We start from the raw sequence: 17029 nt of genomic DNA, 5'->3' as shown, positions 1-17029 counted from the left end.
GATAGTACTATGGCGTTTTCTCACTAAAGGCGCCATCCAATGCGTACATTTCATAAGGCGGAAAAGTGATTGGGTTGTGCGGCACCTACAGTGACGGCCATCATCCTCTCTTTCTCTTTTTTTTTTCACACATACTCCTCCAACCCTTTTGCGCCTGTCAACAGTCACCAATGGCAATGAACTTTACTACTACAACACAAACGATGCTTCACGACACATCAGTACCAAAGCAACAACAAGAGCAGCATGCGCTTCGTTATACTTGGGTCTTTTGGTTTATGCATCGGACACGTGGAGCCAAGATCACCAACTACGAGGAAGGCATGAAGCGAATTGCAGCATTCTCAACGGCAAGTATTCATCGCTTGCTTTTAAAGAGTGAGGTGGCAATGTATCGGGTATCATAGCACAGTGCTTATTTGTCGTACAACAACAGGTCGAAGACTTTTGGGCCGTGTATAGTCACTTAAGGAGAGCTCGGGATTTACCTATTGTGAGCGACTATCAATTATTCAAACAAGGCGTTCGACCTGTATGGGAGGTACGTTGTGATGCTTGTAAAAGACACAATCGATCACTCATGCTCAATGTCACATGTTAGGATAATGCCAATATCAATGGTGGTAAATGGATTGTACGACTAAAGAAAGGATTGGCTACTCGATATTGGGAATTACTGGTGAGTATAAGGGAGGGGGATGTGATGGATCCATTGGAGCTCATGTTCATATTACGATCCAAGGTACTTGCTATCATCGGTGAACAATTTGATGTCAATGATGAGATTTGTGGAGCCGTATTATCAATCCGAAGCTCAGAGGATATCATCTCTGTATGGAACAAGACGTCATCCAATGGAAGGATCAATTTGAAGATCAGGTATGTACAACGGATAGATGGGAAGTTCGACAACATGTCTTATGGATATTGCTTGTTGCAGGGATACCATCAAAAAAGTTCTCAGCTTACCGGCGGATACGGTGATGGAATACAAGAGCCACAATGATGCATTAAAAGACAGATCCAGTTTTCGAAATACCGATATCTTTCGATAAAGCAAGAGGTTCTTTGTGTGTGTTCGAGCATGAATCATGGTTTTATTCTTGGATGATGGTGGCAAAAGGGGGTTGATCCGATTGGATGAGGAGGTGGAAGGTGCATGCAGATGATCCATTTCATTGGGAACTTTTTCTTTCTTTTACTCTCACACGCTCCCTCTCTTTCTTATTTTCTCTCTTTCCTTTTCCCCCTCTTGATGACATTCCCAAAAGCTTACGAGCGTATTCATCCATGGTACAGAGAACATGCGATTAAGCACGCAAATGATCCACCACCATCGACATTTGAAGAAGGACGTGAAAGGCAAAAGCAGCAGTATCGAGCAGAGCGAGAGAATGTGCCTCAAGTAGTGTGCAACACCTATACAATACCCGTGGATGAGACACGAAGCAAAGGCAACAACAGCAACACTGTCCAAGTATACGTGATACGTCCACCTGGTACCGAGACAACCATTCTTCCCGTGATGGTCTTTGCGTAAGTGAAAGTGGGACTTGTTTGTGACAAGAAATATCAACCATGGCTTGTTGTAGGCATGGGGGCGGATGGATTTATGGTGACAAGGAGATTTACGAGATACCTATTGGTGATGTAAGTGCTTTGAGGCTGGGTCAACAAGGAGAAGGGATGATTGATATCATGTTAAAACAGCTTGCAATACGTGCACGAGCAGCCATTGTCTTTGTTGAGTATTCGTTGACACCTGAAGTACAATATCCAGTGGCATTGGATCAAGTTTGGGCTGCTATTCGTTGGGTACAACAATCAAGTGATTTAATCCATGTTGATCCCAGCACCCTGATCGTGGCAGGTGATTCGGCTGGTGGCAACCTTGCTGCTGCTACATGTTGTAAGATGAAGGAAACGCCATCCCCTTGACGATGATGGTGACCATGTGTTATTATAGTGCTTGCCAAACAACGTGGTGGTGCTGATAGGATGATCCATGGACAAGTCCTTATTTATCCTTTGCTTGACTTTGCACGTCCTCATGCATCCGATTCATCGAACTCAGTGGCACTGTATGGTGATGGTCCAGAATTTGCTTTACCGATTGATGTGGTGTATCGATCCCAACGACTTTATTGTGGACAACAAACGACCACGGATATTCTCATCTCACCCACATTGGCATCCACCAAGGATCTTGAAGGATTACCACCAACGTTGATTGCCACAGCAGAATGCGATCCTTTGCGAGATGAAGGCGAAGCATACGCAACCCAATTGATGCAAGCGGGAGTCCCTGTGGCTGCGATCCGAGTTCTTGGAACCATTCATGGATTCTTCCAGATGAATAAAGTTGTTCCTCACTATTCCCAGCTTCTCGGGTCCATCACAAGCTTTATGCAAGATGTTTTCAAAAACTAGTTTTCTGTAACACAAAAGAGACTTTTCTTGTATGTATGTTCAAATAATGCAAAGGGTATCGTTTTTTATTATACATGGTGGTGGTTTTTGCAGATGCTTTTTTTTTTCTATACAGATGAGAGGAAATGACAAATATGTGGGGGTATCTTTTTTTGTTGTTTTGTTGTTGTGTATCTAGACATGGATGCATGCGTGCTGTGCTGGAGGAATCATAAAATGCTGTTGAAAAATGATGCTTGAAAAGTGGTATGCGTAAAAATGTTGTTGTTGTGCTTGAATGTAGTAATGAATGAAATGCATAAATGTGTTGTTGGAAGAGCAAATGAAGGAACGGCATGGATGATGATGACGATGACGAACTTGAACATGGAGGAGAAGAAGAAGAATGAAAAATTGGAATGATGATGCTGCTTAGAAAGGAGCGACGGTAGCAGGCCAGTAGCCGTACATCATGGAGGAGGTATCAAAGAGCATCGATGAGGGTTCCGATGGGAAGTAAGCTTGTTGTTGAATGGGATATTGGAATGATTGGCTGCCGCACAAAGAGATATCGGATTCGGGATAGAAAGCGGTGCTGTATGAAGATGAAGGAGTAACGGCTTCAGCTGGAGGATAAGAAAGATAGGGTGATGTGGCGGGTGAAACAATGGGTGAAGCGTCAAAAAGGACATCAGGGGAAGTGGTTGCGCATGAGACGGTGTCTTGTTGTTGTTGTTGAATGATGTTGTTATTGGCGACAACAGGTGAAGGAGCCGATGAGCGAAGTTCAGCAAGGCGTTTTTCAAGCTTGACAAGTTGGCGTTCCAAATGTGTGACCTGAAGACCAAGATCGTCAAATTGAGTGAGAAGTTCCTTTTCCTTGTCAGACAAGCGAGTGGCGTTTTGTGATTGGTCCATTTCAGGCTTGCAGCTGGTATAAGCATGCTCCAAACTGCCAAACATCACGTAGATGGTGGCCAAGGTATCGTAAGTGTAATTGAGCTCCGATTCAAGTTGGCGAATGGATTCTTCACGAGTGGCGCCATTACGCTTGCTGGTAGTGGCGTTGTGGCTGGCAGACTTTTTGGTACTGCGGGAAGAAGCAGATGATGTGGTGCGCTTATGAACGCGACCAGACTTGATGCGTTGAGTGGTCCACTTGAAGGACTTTGGGGATGTGGATGTGGATGTAGCAATGGAAGATGGCATGATGCAAAGATGTGTGTGTGTTGTGAATGCAAGTGTGAAAAAGATGAAATGTGTTGTGTGAGTGTGTGTGTGTGTTGATGAGAAAACTGGGGGAATGGTGAGAATCATGCCCGTATTTATATTTGCCGCCCCTGCACACCTTGATTTTTCAGACTCCTATGCCATTACGCGATAAGGATAGTTTTGTACCACCTGAATCGGGGGTGCTAAAAATGTCATGCATTCTCCCTTTCGATGATGTTATCCAACGCATCATCCTGCATAACCTCGCAGCGTTTATTTTGTAATGTCGCTTTTTACTTTGACTCCCATTGACACGTAACACCTTTCACTTTCCCCCTTGGATGCATATTGAAAATCATAAGCATTGCCCGCGTCTTTTTCTTTCACTCTTTTATTTCGTCATAGGGAAAAAGAAATATACAATGGTCGTACACGTTACTTGAATGTAACGTTGCATCCGAGCACCCACCGATTTGAACCGATGGTTGCACTTGTCCCGGGAACATCGGCCCCTTTCCTTTTGCCAACCAAGTGGTTAAACTTTTCCCTCCTTCGCGCATGTTTTTTTGTGCTGCCTACCCCCTATGGAAATCTCCTGTGACCAACCACATTCCTCTTGTTGCCTGTGCACTGGCATGTGCATGCTGCTATTTTTAACCACATGACCATTGTTGGTTACCCCAAATCCTGCATTTTCTTGGATCATCACACACACACTCTCCCTTCCATCTCTCTCTCCCCGGATATCGGCATTTTACTAAACAGGAGTAAAGAGAGCAAAAAAAGCTCTTGGACCCTTGCCCATCTTCCTTGAAAGTTATTCTTAGAAACAAACAATATGAAACCACGCGACTTTACATGTTTTTTAAATTACTACTACCATTGTTGCATTCATCCAGATAAGACTGGGGAAAAGTATAAAAGGAGCCCACAATCGCATCTTTCAAAACCTCTTTTGCCCTTTCCTTTCGCTTAATTTACGCTTTGCTTTTTCCCCCATCCACACATACACGTGATGCTACCACCCACTTTTATAATAATACCAATACGTGTTGTTATCACATCAACATCGTGTGCAAAAAAAAAGCATTCGCAAGATGCAAAATGTATATTGGAGGTGATGACATGGGTGCTGCTAGAGTAGAGTAGTGGAGAGTAATAGCCATTTGGGCGTTGGTGGGGATTTTTAGCAGCAATGTGGTGGTATGTGCGCAAGTATGTATGTGTAAAAGCATTACGTCACTGAAAGTAGACTAAAGCGCAATGACGAGAAAACGCCAGAAAGTTGGAAGCTCGTTACACAATGGCATCACTGTGGCACGTATATGCACCATGATGTCATGCATTTGGTTTATTAAGCTTTACGCCGCACATTGTGGGGAAAATCCCTATAACATTATTGACGTACCATGTTACACATGATGTCATGTCTCGGAAACGTGGCGATGATGGTGTCATGGATTGACGCTTTGACCATGTATATGCATATACGCGGAATGCTGCTGGCGATGTATGATTGCTGATTCATCATCTTGCATCTCCCCTTTACTTTTATCCATCTCACTACTCTTGGCATAAGTATTGCTTCCCCCTTTATCCATACCTATTCTATTTTTACCAACATGCAAAGCTAGGATATGCACTAACCATGTGCATACCCCACCAAGCGTAAAATTCTTGGCTGTATGTGTCGGGGATTCATTCGCACGGCTGTCCCATCGGCGTCTGGCTGCTGCATGGACCACACACACACATACCTATCTTGATCCATCTTTATTTGTTAATACCAGGTACATGGTTCTTTTACAAACACTCCTGTTATAAAAATAGCACACTTTTGACATAAAACCCCCTATCTTGAGCATCTTGATATCCCTAAAACATCATTACGCGTCATTTTTCATTAGTAATAAACATTACCCCTTGGTAGACAACACGGCATAAAATCGTCAACATGGTGACACGATTTTAATTTCGACCAGATGATGTGCTTAACGATTGCCACCAGCATCTTTACAATTTGGTTGTGGTCTTGTAAAAGACTACATGGGATGTGTTATGAATACATAACATCGATCATGTATACCCCTCTTGTATTTTCGTATTACACCATTTGAATCGAATCACTAGCATACGAACAATGTTGGTATTTGCTAGCTGAATACATACATCCACATGTCATCCACTAAACATCTTGGGGATGTGCACTATTATCCTCTGCTGCCAGCTTTGATACACGACCCTCATCCACTCAAAGTTCAATCCTTTCAAATAACCTTTGCTTTATCATAACAGATCTATTCTAACTATGTAATCAACTTTGCAAGGTCCTGCTTTATGATCCGCTCGGCATCTGTGGCGATTCTTGTGACCAGCTCCTCGCATGTTGGGATATCGTTGATCAATCCAATGACTTGACCTGCACTCCAAACACCATAATCCTTGTCTCCAGTGATATAAGATTGGCGTCCACGTTTACCTGAGACCAAATCCCTGATATCTTCAAACTTGACATCCTTGTTCTTTTCGATTTGATTGACTTTGATAGCCACCTCATTCTTGAAGACACGAGCTGTGTTGCGGAAAGGACGATACAATAATGCTGTTGACCGCTCATCCGCTTGCACGATGGCCTCCTTGATATGGTCGTGGATAGGTGCTTCCTTTGTGCACATGAACCGTGTTCCCATGTTGATACCTTGAGCACCCAACGCCAATGCAGATACCAATCCTCGAGCATTACCAAAACCACCCGATGCAATGTAAGGTGTCGTTAATGATTCAGCTGCTCTTGCCAATAGGATCATACTCGATACATCATCTTCACCAGGATGGCCAGCACATTCGAATCCGTCGATGGATAAAACATCAATACCCATTTTTTGTGATGAAATGGCATGACGTATGGTAACGCACTTGTGGATGGTTTTCAATCCTGCTTCCTTGAACATGGCAATGTATTCCTTGGCTAAGAAGGTGGACCACCATGAGCCATCCATCCCATCATCATGATCCATTCTTTATGACGACACTTACGATTGTTTCCTGCAGTCTCAACGACAGGAACCTTTTCTTCACAAATGACTTGAGCGTATTCCTTGTAAGGGGGTGGTTTGATAGCAGGTAACAGAGTAAGGTTGACACCAAAAGGATTATCCGTCATATCTCGCATGCGTCGAATCTCCTTCCTCAAGTCTTCAGGGGTCGGTTGCGTGAGTGCAGTAATGATACCAAGAGCACCTGCGTTGGATACAGCTGACGCCAACTCGGCACGACCCACATGAGTCATACCGCCTGTAACCAGCAATGTCAGTAACACGATCTTGTCTTTATCGGTCAATGGCATTACCTTGGACAATAGGATGCTTGATGCCGAGAATGCGTGTCAATTGGGTAGTAATGGGCATGGTAGTAACAAGTAGAAGAGTAGTTTGGGTTCCTGTCGGCTAAGCATACCCGAAAAGAGAGCGAGCGTTGTGCATCACGTAAGATGGCTGCATGTGAAAATCCGCTTTCAACCCCATACACATACACCTTCGGCCATAATCCTTCCTTCCTATTAAATGATGTACGCTTGTATAAAAATGTTTTCCATTGTTCTCTTGCATTACAATCATCATTCCTTTTTTGTTTGAATGTGTGCGTGGTGGTGGGTGTGTTGAGCGGCATCATTGATTTTTAGCATACGTATCATGGCAACCACGTCTGGTCCCAAGGCAACCATCATTGATTAATAATAAAGGGTGATGTATTAGTTAAAAAGGATAGGCCCATCGTAGCAGTAATCGGTCCTTTTCCTCCATAAGCGAGCTCCCAACAAAGACACCACCAGCGGCTTTATCCCCTTAAGGATATCCCTTGTGTGTAGCAAAATTAATAAAGTCAACATGTTTTTTGACAATGAAAGCATCTATTCGGTCTACTTTACTCTATAATCATCGACACGCATTGGTCCAAGGATACAATGAGTCATCATGAGACTACCAAAAAGTAATAAAGAACGCAATCAATGCGTTTATGTGTCTTTATGCAGTATATGGATGAACGTCTAACAAATAAACAGTGGATGGGAAAATGTCAAAGGTAGGTAAGGGGGAAATTGATTTTTACAGAGAAAAGGTATCCATTGGCAAAATAATATTGGGATCACCCGACTCATATGCTTGTTGTCGTTGCGTAGCAATACGTTTGGTGAAACTGCTCGACTTGGCACACACGGCGGGTTTGCCTGCCAAAAAGTACTGGGCACGCATAGCGACCAACTTATCCACAATACCCAACACGCTCATATCCGGTGGTTTGGCGTACGGAGGCACCGTGATGATGTTCCAATGCTCAGCTGGCAATTCATGATACGGGATAGGCTGGTTCTCCTTTTGCAATGTCGTTACGGTCACATCCAAACGTTCATATACATACTCAATAGCGTCATGGTGATCCTGAGTAAGCTCACTCAATTTGAAAGACATGGATTCGGGGGTTGCCACCGAGGATCGTAATAAATGCGGGTAATCGGTCAATAGGAATAGCTTGAGCGGCTCATTGTGCTCATTTTCAATGGCTTGCACCTTGGTTACAAGTGATTCTGCACATGGCACCATGTTGGATACGGGCTCAAGTCGTTCCATTCGCCAATGGATAGCAACAAAGGGTTGTAACCTTTCAGCAATCTGATCAGCAAGATTGATCCAGCGTTGGTTATATGTCAGAGGCACATGGACTTGGGGTTCTTCAATATAGCCAAATCTATAATAAAGAGAGCCTATTAGATATCTTTTCCAATACCTCTTTTTTCCTTGGATACTTGCCTTCGATCATAAAAGAGACTGATCACATCCAAATGTTCATTGCCAGCACCTTGATAATCACGGCCACGTGCTTCATCACCCAATACGTTCAATAAAATGTCGGTGTAGTTGCCGATGCGCTTGCTGAACATTTCAGGATCCTCCAAAGTGAATCGATGTCGTGGACGATCGGTATAATCCAAGAGGTGCTTGAAGCAATTATCCGCCTTGTCAAGGAAATGAAAGTTGGGATTGATATCAACGACGACTTCTTGAGATGTTGGCATGTTACCCAGGGCCTCGGTACGTTCAGCAATCCATTCCCGGAAATCATCCATGGTGATATAGTTAAAGAAGCGCTTGTTGTTCTCTAGCCATTGGTCACCGTAATAAAAGCTGAATGGGAAATGGCGACATGCTCCAAGATGTGAACTGTGAACATTGGGTAATACAATGGTACGATCCAATTTGCCCGATAAAAATGCGAGTTGACGGAAATGTTCCTGAGCCTTGGATTCTGAGCATGAATGAATCAAAAGCGGTTACTATGCATACTACGACTACTACTACCAAGGATACGCCCACACACACAAAGAAACCAACTTACCTTGCTCTGTGATAGCAATCGGGAGCATAAAACGACACTGATCACGTCCACAGTATTTGCGGTCGATTTGACGACGCATAGCTTGCCGTTCTCGTTGACGAATCAGGTCTCGATCGATTTCAAGAAAGGTGTCTTGCTTGACTTCCTCCCCATTGGGCTTTACGTAATCGAGTTGAATGTCGGGTTGATTGAGGTCCTTTTGCTTGGCATTGAGGTTGAGATGATGACCAGAATAAAAGACAAAGAAGAGTAAGACACAAAGCACGAGCACGTAGCGTTGTATCGGCCTTCCAGAGCGAAAGGACATGATGTGAGAGGTATTAAGGAGAAGGAGAAAGAGAGACGAAGAAAGGAGAAAAAGGAAAGGAAAGGAAAGGGGACAAGGAGCGTTTGTAGAATCAATCAAAGAGGAAAAACGAGGGACATCTTTTTGCTGTCAGGCCGACGCTAATACGAAACGATGCTTTGAATGTAACACAGAGATTCAACTTTGACGATCCTCCTTCCATAATGAGCTTATACCAGGAAGTTTCCAACTACACTAGTGTGATTAATCCCGGGTTTAAGGTCAATTACCAGGCAACCAAATGTAAACAAAAAGCACTCATAATAAACTAGATGGATATCCTTGCCCATCATCTCATTTGCTAGTTGAATGTGTGTGTATGTCTCACTCTCCTCGGATATAGCACGCCTTTATTGACCTTTTATTCGGGAAGGGACTCATTTTCGAGTGGCGCGTGAACCTCCACCCCAGCTTGTTTTTCCACTTCCACGCAATGCCTACTTTCCAATCGAAGCCGTACCGCCAATCCCAAGCTCTCAATCCACTTGTCAGCAAAGTCAAAAAGCATCCTTTTATCCTCTTTGGATTACCGTTTATTGGTATCATTGTAGGGGGATCCTTTGCATTGTCACAGATCACACAGACTCGTTTCGACCACCGTGATATGAGGCATACCAAGGTATGTGCTTGTTGTCTTTTGTAATAATGGACTCTATTATTCATGCTATGGATATGATCAGGTTGCCAAGGAAGAAGCATTGGGAATGGACAAGAATAGACGCAAACTAAGCTTACAGGAGGAATATTGGGTAAGGAGGGATGATGAGATGGTGGTTCATCATGTAACAAGGCTAACTATTTATATAACCTTTGTAGCGTTTACAATCCAAAACAGAGGAGGAATGGGAGCAAGTTCGTATTGAACGACCACCAGGAGTGGAGTAAATCTATGATCCAATACGCACACCCACACCCACACATACACACAAGCATACAACAGCTAGGCATCCATCGTTATTATTCCCTTTGAAAAGCACATCATCTCTACTACGGCATTTTTCTTTCAACAAACAATACAACAGCATCTGTAATACTATTGTATTCAAGTAGCACATGGAGAAGCATTTAACGGGGGATGTCGATTATGGATGAGGAAAGCAAAAGCCTAGAGTGGCATTATTGATCATGACATTTGGGACAGCATGGGGCGATACATCAACTAGTGGGAAGGTTACATGGGAATTGGTGCGTGGATTCTGGGCGTCTATGTGGGATAGGATTGAAGTTTGCTATTACCCAGCCTTGGAGATGGAACATCAGCTACTATGTCTTTCCACCCCATTGGTGCATCCAAGTAATTCATCCAAACCCTTTTGATGATTCAAGTATGAGAGAGTATCAATATCTTCAAGGAGAGGAGTTGCCAAACAAAGGTGGTGCGGGTCTCCCTGGCAGCGGTTGCTATGCGACGTGTTATGGATAACGTATGATCCACACCCAAGATGCGAGAAGGCTCCGAGATTTCAATTTGGTGGGTCACGTGCAATTGACAACATTGGGATCATCCAATGCAGTCATGGTTTTCGATTGAGTCCTAGTGTACACCTCGCGTCCTTTCTCGGTTGACAATTCTCCTTCACGCGTCAGTATGAACCGCCTTCCACACGGGGTCATTCTCAACATCGTTTCTCGTTTGGAGCCATTGGACTGCATCGAATGGTCTCAAGTATCCCGGCAATGGCGACGCCTTCTACCATTGTATGCTGCGGAGCCTTGGCGAGATATTAAAGTGGACGTGAATTCTTTTCGTATGCTTTCCCATCTTCATGTCTTTGGTCGCTTTGTGAGAACAGCGAGACTCAAGTTGGGTGCACTTGGAGCAATGCTCGTGGCCTTGGATCGATTAAAGTCATGTTCTTTATTGGAGAAGCTTGGTAAATGATGATGATGATGATGATGATGGGTATAGTCAATAGGACACCATGAACTAAACGTACATAATAGAGTTGCGCGATGTCCATATTACGAACCCCTATGCTATTCAAGCACAATTGGGCTTTTGCTTCAAGCATTGGCCGCGTTTAGATACATTTGCCATCATCAATTTCCAGGCTCCCAGAGTGGAATTTTCAGATTATATCCTTCTTGCAGCAAAATACAACATCCACCATGTCGTATGTATCGGTGGTTACGGATGTGGTTTCGATCTATCAAAACGTCTATTGTCATCCAGCAATCTCAGCATACTCGTTTCACTTATCATCGATGCTCCAAACCTCATTCCACCCACCATCAGAACCCTCTTGTCTTCCACACCCAATCTTGAATTCCTGGAACTGGAACTAGGTTCATCATACCTTCGTCGTTATGAAAGCGAATTGGCATATGAAGGGCTACATGAACCACCGCTCATGCCGTCTATCCTTACGTTGTTCCCCAAACTCACTCACATTCACCTTGATTACGGCTTGACGATACCAGATGATGAGGTTCCTTCTTATCCCAGAGATTATTTGCAATTCCCTACCAAGGCATCGGATGATCAGCAAGTTTATCCTGGATTACGCTATTACTGGAATGGGATATCAGCATTTGACCAAGCTGAATACGACATGATATTGAGATACCAATCAACTTTGGAACATCTTCATTTTGGCTATCGTGAGCCTTCCACCTTTGTCCCCGATTGGGAAACGTTTACAAGATGATTTCTACCCAATACAACACTCAAACACCTCCATTTGGAATTGTGTCATCAACCCATGGATTGGCTTTACGCATGTAAAGCACATGAGCATCTAGAACTACATAGCTATAGCGACACCCTTGAAGCATCGATGATGGATGTATTGGAACATCAACTACCTTCACTTCGGCGCATTGATGTGGCCTTTCATGATAACGTTACAAGTGGTGGGTCGCGTAGAGGAGGGGGTGTTTTGAATCAAATGCAGTTGTTACGAGCACTTCGATATCGATGCAAGCACACGGATTCGCTTAAAGAGCTACAACTCCGCTTGGACATGGAGTGTTGCAACAAGAACGACCTCGCTGCCATCCTTTCTAATGTCATGAGCATTCGCACACTTGAAACACTCGCCATACGACGAACCTCTGGCTATGAATGTGATGATGAATCGGATATACTTGCATTTGTTGAAGGCCTTCAATTCAGTCTTCCTCGCCTCAAGCACCTAGAATTGGATTCCTTTTGCATCAATTCCGCTGATGTGATTGATGCCCTCTCAAGAGTACGCCGCCTTGGATCACTTACTTTAGTCAACATCAAGATGAAGCTGGATGAGGCTACGTTGTTGATCAAGACCATGGGCAGCCATTTGAAAGACCTTTACTTTGTTGGCGGTGACCTAATCGACGGCTACTTGTACACTGGTTCCCTTCAAACAGTTGCACGTGATTATGCTCCCAGATGTCGGCTCCACATGTTTTATGGCTATAGCGGTAGATACCCTAACTGATAGGCTGCATTGCTTTGTATATTATTGATACCACTCCTTGTACTCATTTATAAACTACATCATGCATAATACTTGAATCTTTTATTGGCAGCAATGTGCTCAATCACACATAGTCGAAAAAAGAGGGATCAGGCCCGATGTCCATCTTTGATCTCGACTCTCAAGTAAGCATACAAACGAAGGGGAAAAGGGGGTTTGTAGCATGGCTGTCATGTAAGGGTTATCCAAAGTAAACAATGCATGCAGCATAAAAAGTAAACAAAGGTATCTTGTCCCATGCATGTTTTAGAAGATCTAAGCACCATATATGGCAAAAGTATGGATATCAGACACGGTGATCATTCCATGTTAGTGCAGCGATAAGATCTTTTATTTCCTTTTTGCGGGGTACAATTTCTTATCTTGGGTGTGTGTGTGATGAGGCGGAGACAAAGCAAGATCAGTGCCATGATCTATTCGTTTATCGTTTTTCATATCAATGTGCCTGGAAACTTTAAAAAAGATTTGGGGGGAGCATCATCAAGAAAGATAAAAGAAATGGACCAATGGTATCAAAGAAAACATACACACAGAACAATGGTCTGCCTTTTTGTTTCATTTTGTTTCAAAATGCCTTATACACATGAGAGAGGGAGAGAGAGAGAGATGGGGGAAATTTGTATGTGGTATGCTTCATCTTGCATTCCCAAAGGAAATGAACATTGGTGGTGGTGGGAGTGGTGTGTTGCTTTTTTTTCTTGCAAGAGGAGTGGGGTGAATGTGGGGTGATGATGCTTGTCGTCATAGATTGGGGTAGTCGAAAAAAATGACCAGAGGGGATATATCGAAATTCTATACATCAATGATACGTTCTACTTTGCCGCATTCCGGTAAATGCTCTCCGCGATACTTGATCAGGTATTCGCCATTCTCCTTCCATGTCACTGTTTTGTTTACAGGACAGCCCTAAACAACATCCACATGGATGGATGATGAGATCCAGAGCTCTCTTCAAAACAATGGATGCGCTCTTACCTTGCTGCTATTGGAGCATTTATAGTAAATGCTCTTGTTGCCAGTCTTTTTTTGTACCGTGTTGCCATTGTTCTTCCAAAAAAAGCCATCCATGTAAGGATATTCTCGTGTCTCAACGATCTTGGTAATAGCTTGCATCTCTCGCCGCCGTCGAGGGGGACGTCGTACAGAGCCTGTGGTTATCGAATCTTGTTCGCTGACCGAATCGTTGTTGAGATTGTTGGGTTGTGATGGTACATAGCTGCTATAACCGTAGCAAGAAAACAAGGTTAGAGTTTCGTTGCTGTAAAAGGCGCGTGTACGTGCGTATCAATGTTACACGCTCGTTTACCTTGCCAAATGGAAAAGCGATGTGGGGGTGGATGATGATGAAGATGATGAGGGGACTATGGTATTGGTATCGAGGGTGGATGGAAAAGAAGGTGGCTCGTCATTGCTGTTGTTATCCATTGTCGGGTGTTGTGGTGGTTGTTGCTCATCCGTGGGTGAGATGGGGAATAGGGTATCAGAAGGTTCTCGAGCTCTTTTTCGAGGAGATTCTTCCAGCTGTTGATCATCTGCTGTCGCCATGGTTCCCGGAAGCATGCCGATCATCAACTCTTGTTGTTGTTGTAAAAGCATAATATCAAGCTCTTTTGCACGTAAACGAGCTTCCTCAGTACGTCGCTTGTCTTCTTCAACTTTGCTAAGTAATATCAGCCTCAAGAGATCAGGCTGTGAACGATAGTACATGAGTATGTCACGTAAATCACAAGCCGTAGGATCGTTATTGGTAGGGTCTGTGGGTGTGGATGATGATGATGGTTGTGGTTGTGCTGTTGAGGATGAAGATGATGTCCACGTGTCGGCGAGAATACAGCTAGTTGGATCATCAGAGGAAGAAAAAAGTTGTTGTTGAAAGGGAGAAGTAAAGTTGGCGGTGGTGGTGGTGGAGTTGTTGTTGGGTGGTGGAGAAGGAAGGCGAAAAAGGGAAGAATCTAGTTTATCGTTGTTGGATGTGGTGGTTGTTATGTACATGTATTCATTCATGCTGTGCAGGGTGGTGTGGGAAGTGACTTTGTGTGATTTTACAGTGCTCCCCTATCTTGCGTCGGTTAAACTGAAAAAAAGGCGAGAGAGAGAGGAAGGAAAAGGGTCATTTGCTTTGTCCCTTAAAATTTGTATCAGTTACAACGTCCGCCAACTTCACTGGTTGACACGGGCCCAATCAAATATAATCGACCTGCAGGTGTTCTATTCTCTAATCCAATCCCCATTCTCCCCACCACCACCACACTCAAACCCCCAAACCTGCCAACGCGGCTCATTTTGCTCAGCACATATCGAGTAGCTTTTGCAAAGCTATTTACTGCCAACGTGACTACATGATATTCAAAAAGAGCTTGTTGGCCTTTAAAAGGTTGACTACCTATATGACTCTATGGCAGGGGTGATTAATTTGATAAATACAAGAGATGATATGGCATAGATAACAATCGTGGGTAAGATGACCAAGAGTGTCTATCTTGGAACAAGCTGGGAAAATGACATAACCACGGTTGTGCAAAGCAAGCAATCGACCGACGCTTATACATTACACGACAAGCTACGGATAAAGCTTACACCATTACATAAAGTAGGGATGCTTTGTCATCCATGTATGTCTTTAGAGATTGGCTGTTTGGTTCTTGTCGCCGCCTCTGGAGCAAAATATTTTGCCCTGACTTGTTATCTTGATGTCAAAGATGATAGTAAGTCGCCCCAAAAGCGCCTTTGTGCTATATCATGTAGGGAACTAAACGCTCTTTTATTTAGCCACGGGACATGGATACATGTCTACTACGATCGTTAGTGCAGCGAGATGATCATTTCATGGATGCAATCCATTTCATTTTGATCATACAAAGACCCGCCACGCTCTTGAATTTTATTCACAGACAACCAGAGGAGGGTAGTATTATGAGTAAATGCCTACGTTAGGCAAAGCTGAATGTTGATTCATCGCCCATAGTCATCTTAACAACAATGCAAAGCATGGAAAGGATGGCAAAGATTTCCATGTTGCCACGAGGAAAACGCCGTGTCACGTACTACAACAAATAAATGGTGGTTGTGTGGGACAAATAAATTCTCCGTTTGGTGGTCAACTGCTATGGTGTCATGTGTACGCTGCTATCTGACCACAAGAACACGTTCCCCCACATGGCCTTGTCATTACAATAACAATGAAACAACCTTGTTACTTTGTATTCATTGTAATGTGGAAGGGTCGGATGTATGGAAAACCTTGGGGTAAGCTTCTTATCACCGACGTCGGTGAGGAACCATTTTTGGTCACAAGCCGAGGTCTTTAAAGTTTTGGGGGTAGCAATTGTACTCACTCATCCCCTGATCGAACGTTGAGTAAATATACATACATCATGCATTGCGTGCCAATACGTCAATGTCTTTTTTGAAGGCAACCACGCCACCTGTAACATCACGAAACGAAAAAAGGCCCCTATGTTTTCGAAACCATGAGAGACATGATTCGTTACCTTAGAAGAACACATGGTCAATGGCTTTCTAACATGTCACATCCTCTGTTGTTAACGTCTCGACCTACTGCATCCATGTTCTAGAGATCCATTGGTCATCTTTTCTTATCAAGTATAGGTGGTTCACTTGTTTGGTAGCATACAGCAATCCACACATCCTATGAACTAATCCCAACATCATGCCCAAAGTAAAAAATGGATCCTCTGGTGCCAGGGTTTACCCATGCATTTTTATCATTATCATGCTACCATGCAATGAAAAGGGTCAGAGGTGGCATGCGAGAAAATAGACAATGGATTGCATAGTAAAAGTGTCCACTATGAGCATTTTCCAACTTTGGATGCGATAGCAATAATACGTTAAATGAACGAAGCTGGTTGATGGTAGTAGTATCAAAGTGAGACTCTTCTTCTTAATGTTGTCTTATCAGCATTGACATACGTTTATTGTAAGAGGACATGTGACTTGAAAAGGTTTCATTAGGATGAATTCATAAGGGGGGTTTTTATTATGGTCATGCTATCCAAACATTACAATGACAACAAAATGAATGACATGAGAGAGAGTGTGTGTGTGTGTGTGTGCCTGAGCAGCCAAGAAGGTATTAAAGGGGTTCGTCGTCCAGTAAGATGGGTTGTGATTTGGTGGGTATTGTAACTCAGCTAGGCTTTGAGCCGTGAGTTTGGCACTGCCAAAGTAAAGATCCTCCTCTTTCTCT

General features: G+C 43.5%; 9 protein-coding genes across 9 annotated transcripts; 5 read left to right on the top strand and 4 right to left on the bottom strand.

The window, feature by feature from the left end:
* Positions 1–176: 176 nt before the first annotated feature.
* On the top strand, positions 177–1055 carry O0I10_003532 (uncharacterized protein; the record flags this gene model as incomplete). Its single annotated transcript, XM_058483602.1, has 5 exons — positions 177–350; positions 437–541; positions 602–679; positions 743–879; positions 941–1055. The coding sequence occupies 5 exons, from the start codon at positions 177–179 to the stop codon at positions 1053–1055; spliced, it is 609 nt and encodes a 202-aa protein (XP_058345801.1).
* A 200-nt stretch (positions 1056–1255) lies between these two features.
* On the top strand, positions 1256–2430 carry O0I10_003531 (uncharacterized protein; the record flags this gene model as incomplete). The annotated part of the gene is made up of 4 exons (XM_058483601.1): positions 1256–1536; positions 1593–1650; positions 1711–1909; positions 1967–2430. 4 exons carry the CDS (start codon positions 1256–1258, stop codon positions 2428–2430), a joined length of 1002 nt encoding a protein of 333 aa, XP_058345800.1.
* A 411-nt stretch (positions 2431–2841) lies between these two features.
* Positions 2842–3618, bottom strand: O0I10_003530 (uncharacterized protein; the record flags this gene model as incomplete). Its single annotated transcript, XM_058483600.1, has 1 exon — positions 2842–3618. One exon carries the CDS (start codon positions 3616–3618, stop codon positions 2842–2844), a length of 777 nt encoding a protein of 258 aa, XP_058345799.1.
* Positions 3619–5927: 2309 nt separating this feature from the next.
* O0I10_003529 (uncharacterized protein) lies at positions 5928–7028 on the bottom strand (the record flags this gene model as incomplete). The annotated part of the gene is made up of 3 exons (XM_058483599.1): positions 5928–6589; positions 6658–6915; positions 6971–7028. 3 exons carry the CDS (start codon positions 7026–7028, stop codon positions 5928–5930), a joined length of 978 nt encoding a protein of 325 aa, XP_058345798.1.
* A 699-nt stretch (positions 7029–7727) lies between these two features.
* Positions 7728–9322, bottom strand: O0I10_003528 (uncharacterized protein; the record flags this gene model as incomplete). The annotated part of the gene is made up of 3 exons (XM_058483598.1): positions 7728–8367; positions 8430–8925; positions 9016–9322. 3 exons carry the CDS (start codon positions 9320–9322, stop codon positions 7728–7730), a joined length of 1443 nt encoding a protein of 480 aa, XP_058345797.1.
* Positions 9323–9794: 472 nt separating this feature from the next.
* On the top strand, positions 9795–10246 carry O0I10_003527 (uncharacterized protein; the record flags this gene model as incomplete). The annotated part of the gene is made up of 3 exons (XM_058483597.1): positions 9795–9980; positions 10042–10110; positions 10178–10246. 3 exons carry the CDS (start codon positions 9795–9797, stop codon positions 10244–10246), a joined length of 324 nt encoding a protein of 107 aa, XP_058345796.1.
* Positions 10247–10949: 703 nt separating this feature from the next.
* O0I10_003526 (uncharacterized protein) lies at positions 10950–12009 on the top strand (the record flags this gene model as incomplete). The annotated part of the gene is made up of 2 exons (XM_058483596.1): positions 10950–11235; positions 11306–12009. The coding sequence occupies 2 exons, from the start codon at positions 10950–10952 to the stop codon at positions 12007–12009; spliced, it is 990 nt and encodes a 329-aa protein (XP_058345795.1).
* Positions 12010–12138: 129 nt separating this feature from the next.
* O0I10_003525 (uncharacterized protein) lies at positions 12139–12780 on the top strand (the record flags this gene model as incomplete). The annotated part of the gene is made up of 1 exon (XM_058483595.1): positions 12139–12780. The coding sequence occupies one exon, from the start codon at positions 12139–12141 to the stop codon at positions 12778–12780; it is 642 nt and encodes a 213-aa protein (XP_058345794.1).
* Positions 12781–13611: 831 nt separating this feature from the next.
* Positions 13612–14823, bottom strand: O0I10_003524 (uncharacterized protein; the record flags this gene model as incomplete). Its single annotated transcript, XM_058483594.1, has 3 exons — positions 13612–13725; positions 13795–14038; positions 14126–14823. 3 exons carry the CDS (start codon positions 14821–14823, stop codon positions 13612–13614), a joined length of 1056 nt encoding a protein of 351 aa, XP_058345793.1.
* Positions 14824–17029: the final 2206 nt, after the last annotated feature.

Source organism: Lichtheimia ornata, assembly GCF_029851405.1.
Source record: "Lichtheimia ornata isolate CBS 291.66 chromosome Unknown scaffold00011, whole genome shotgun sequence".
Lineage (NCBI taxonomy): Eukaryota > Fungi > Mucoromycota > Mucoromycetes > Mucorales > Lichtheimiaceae > Lichtheimia > Lichtheimia ornata.
This window is presented reverse-complemented; position numbering and strand designations above follow the sequence as displayed.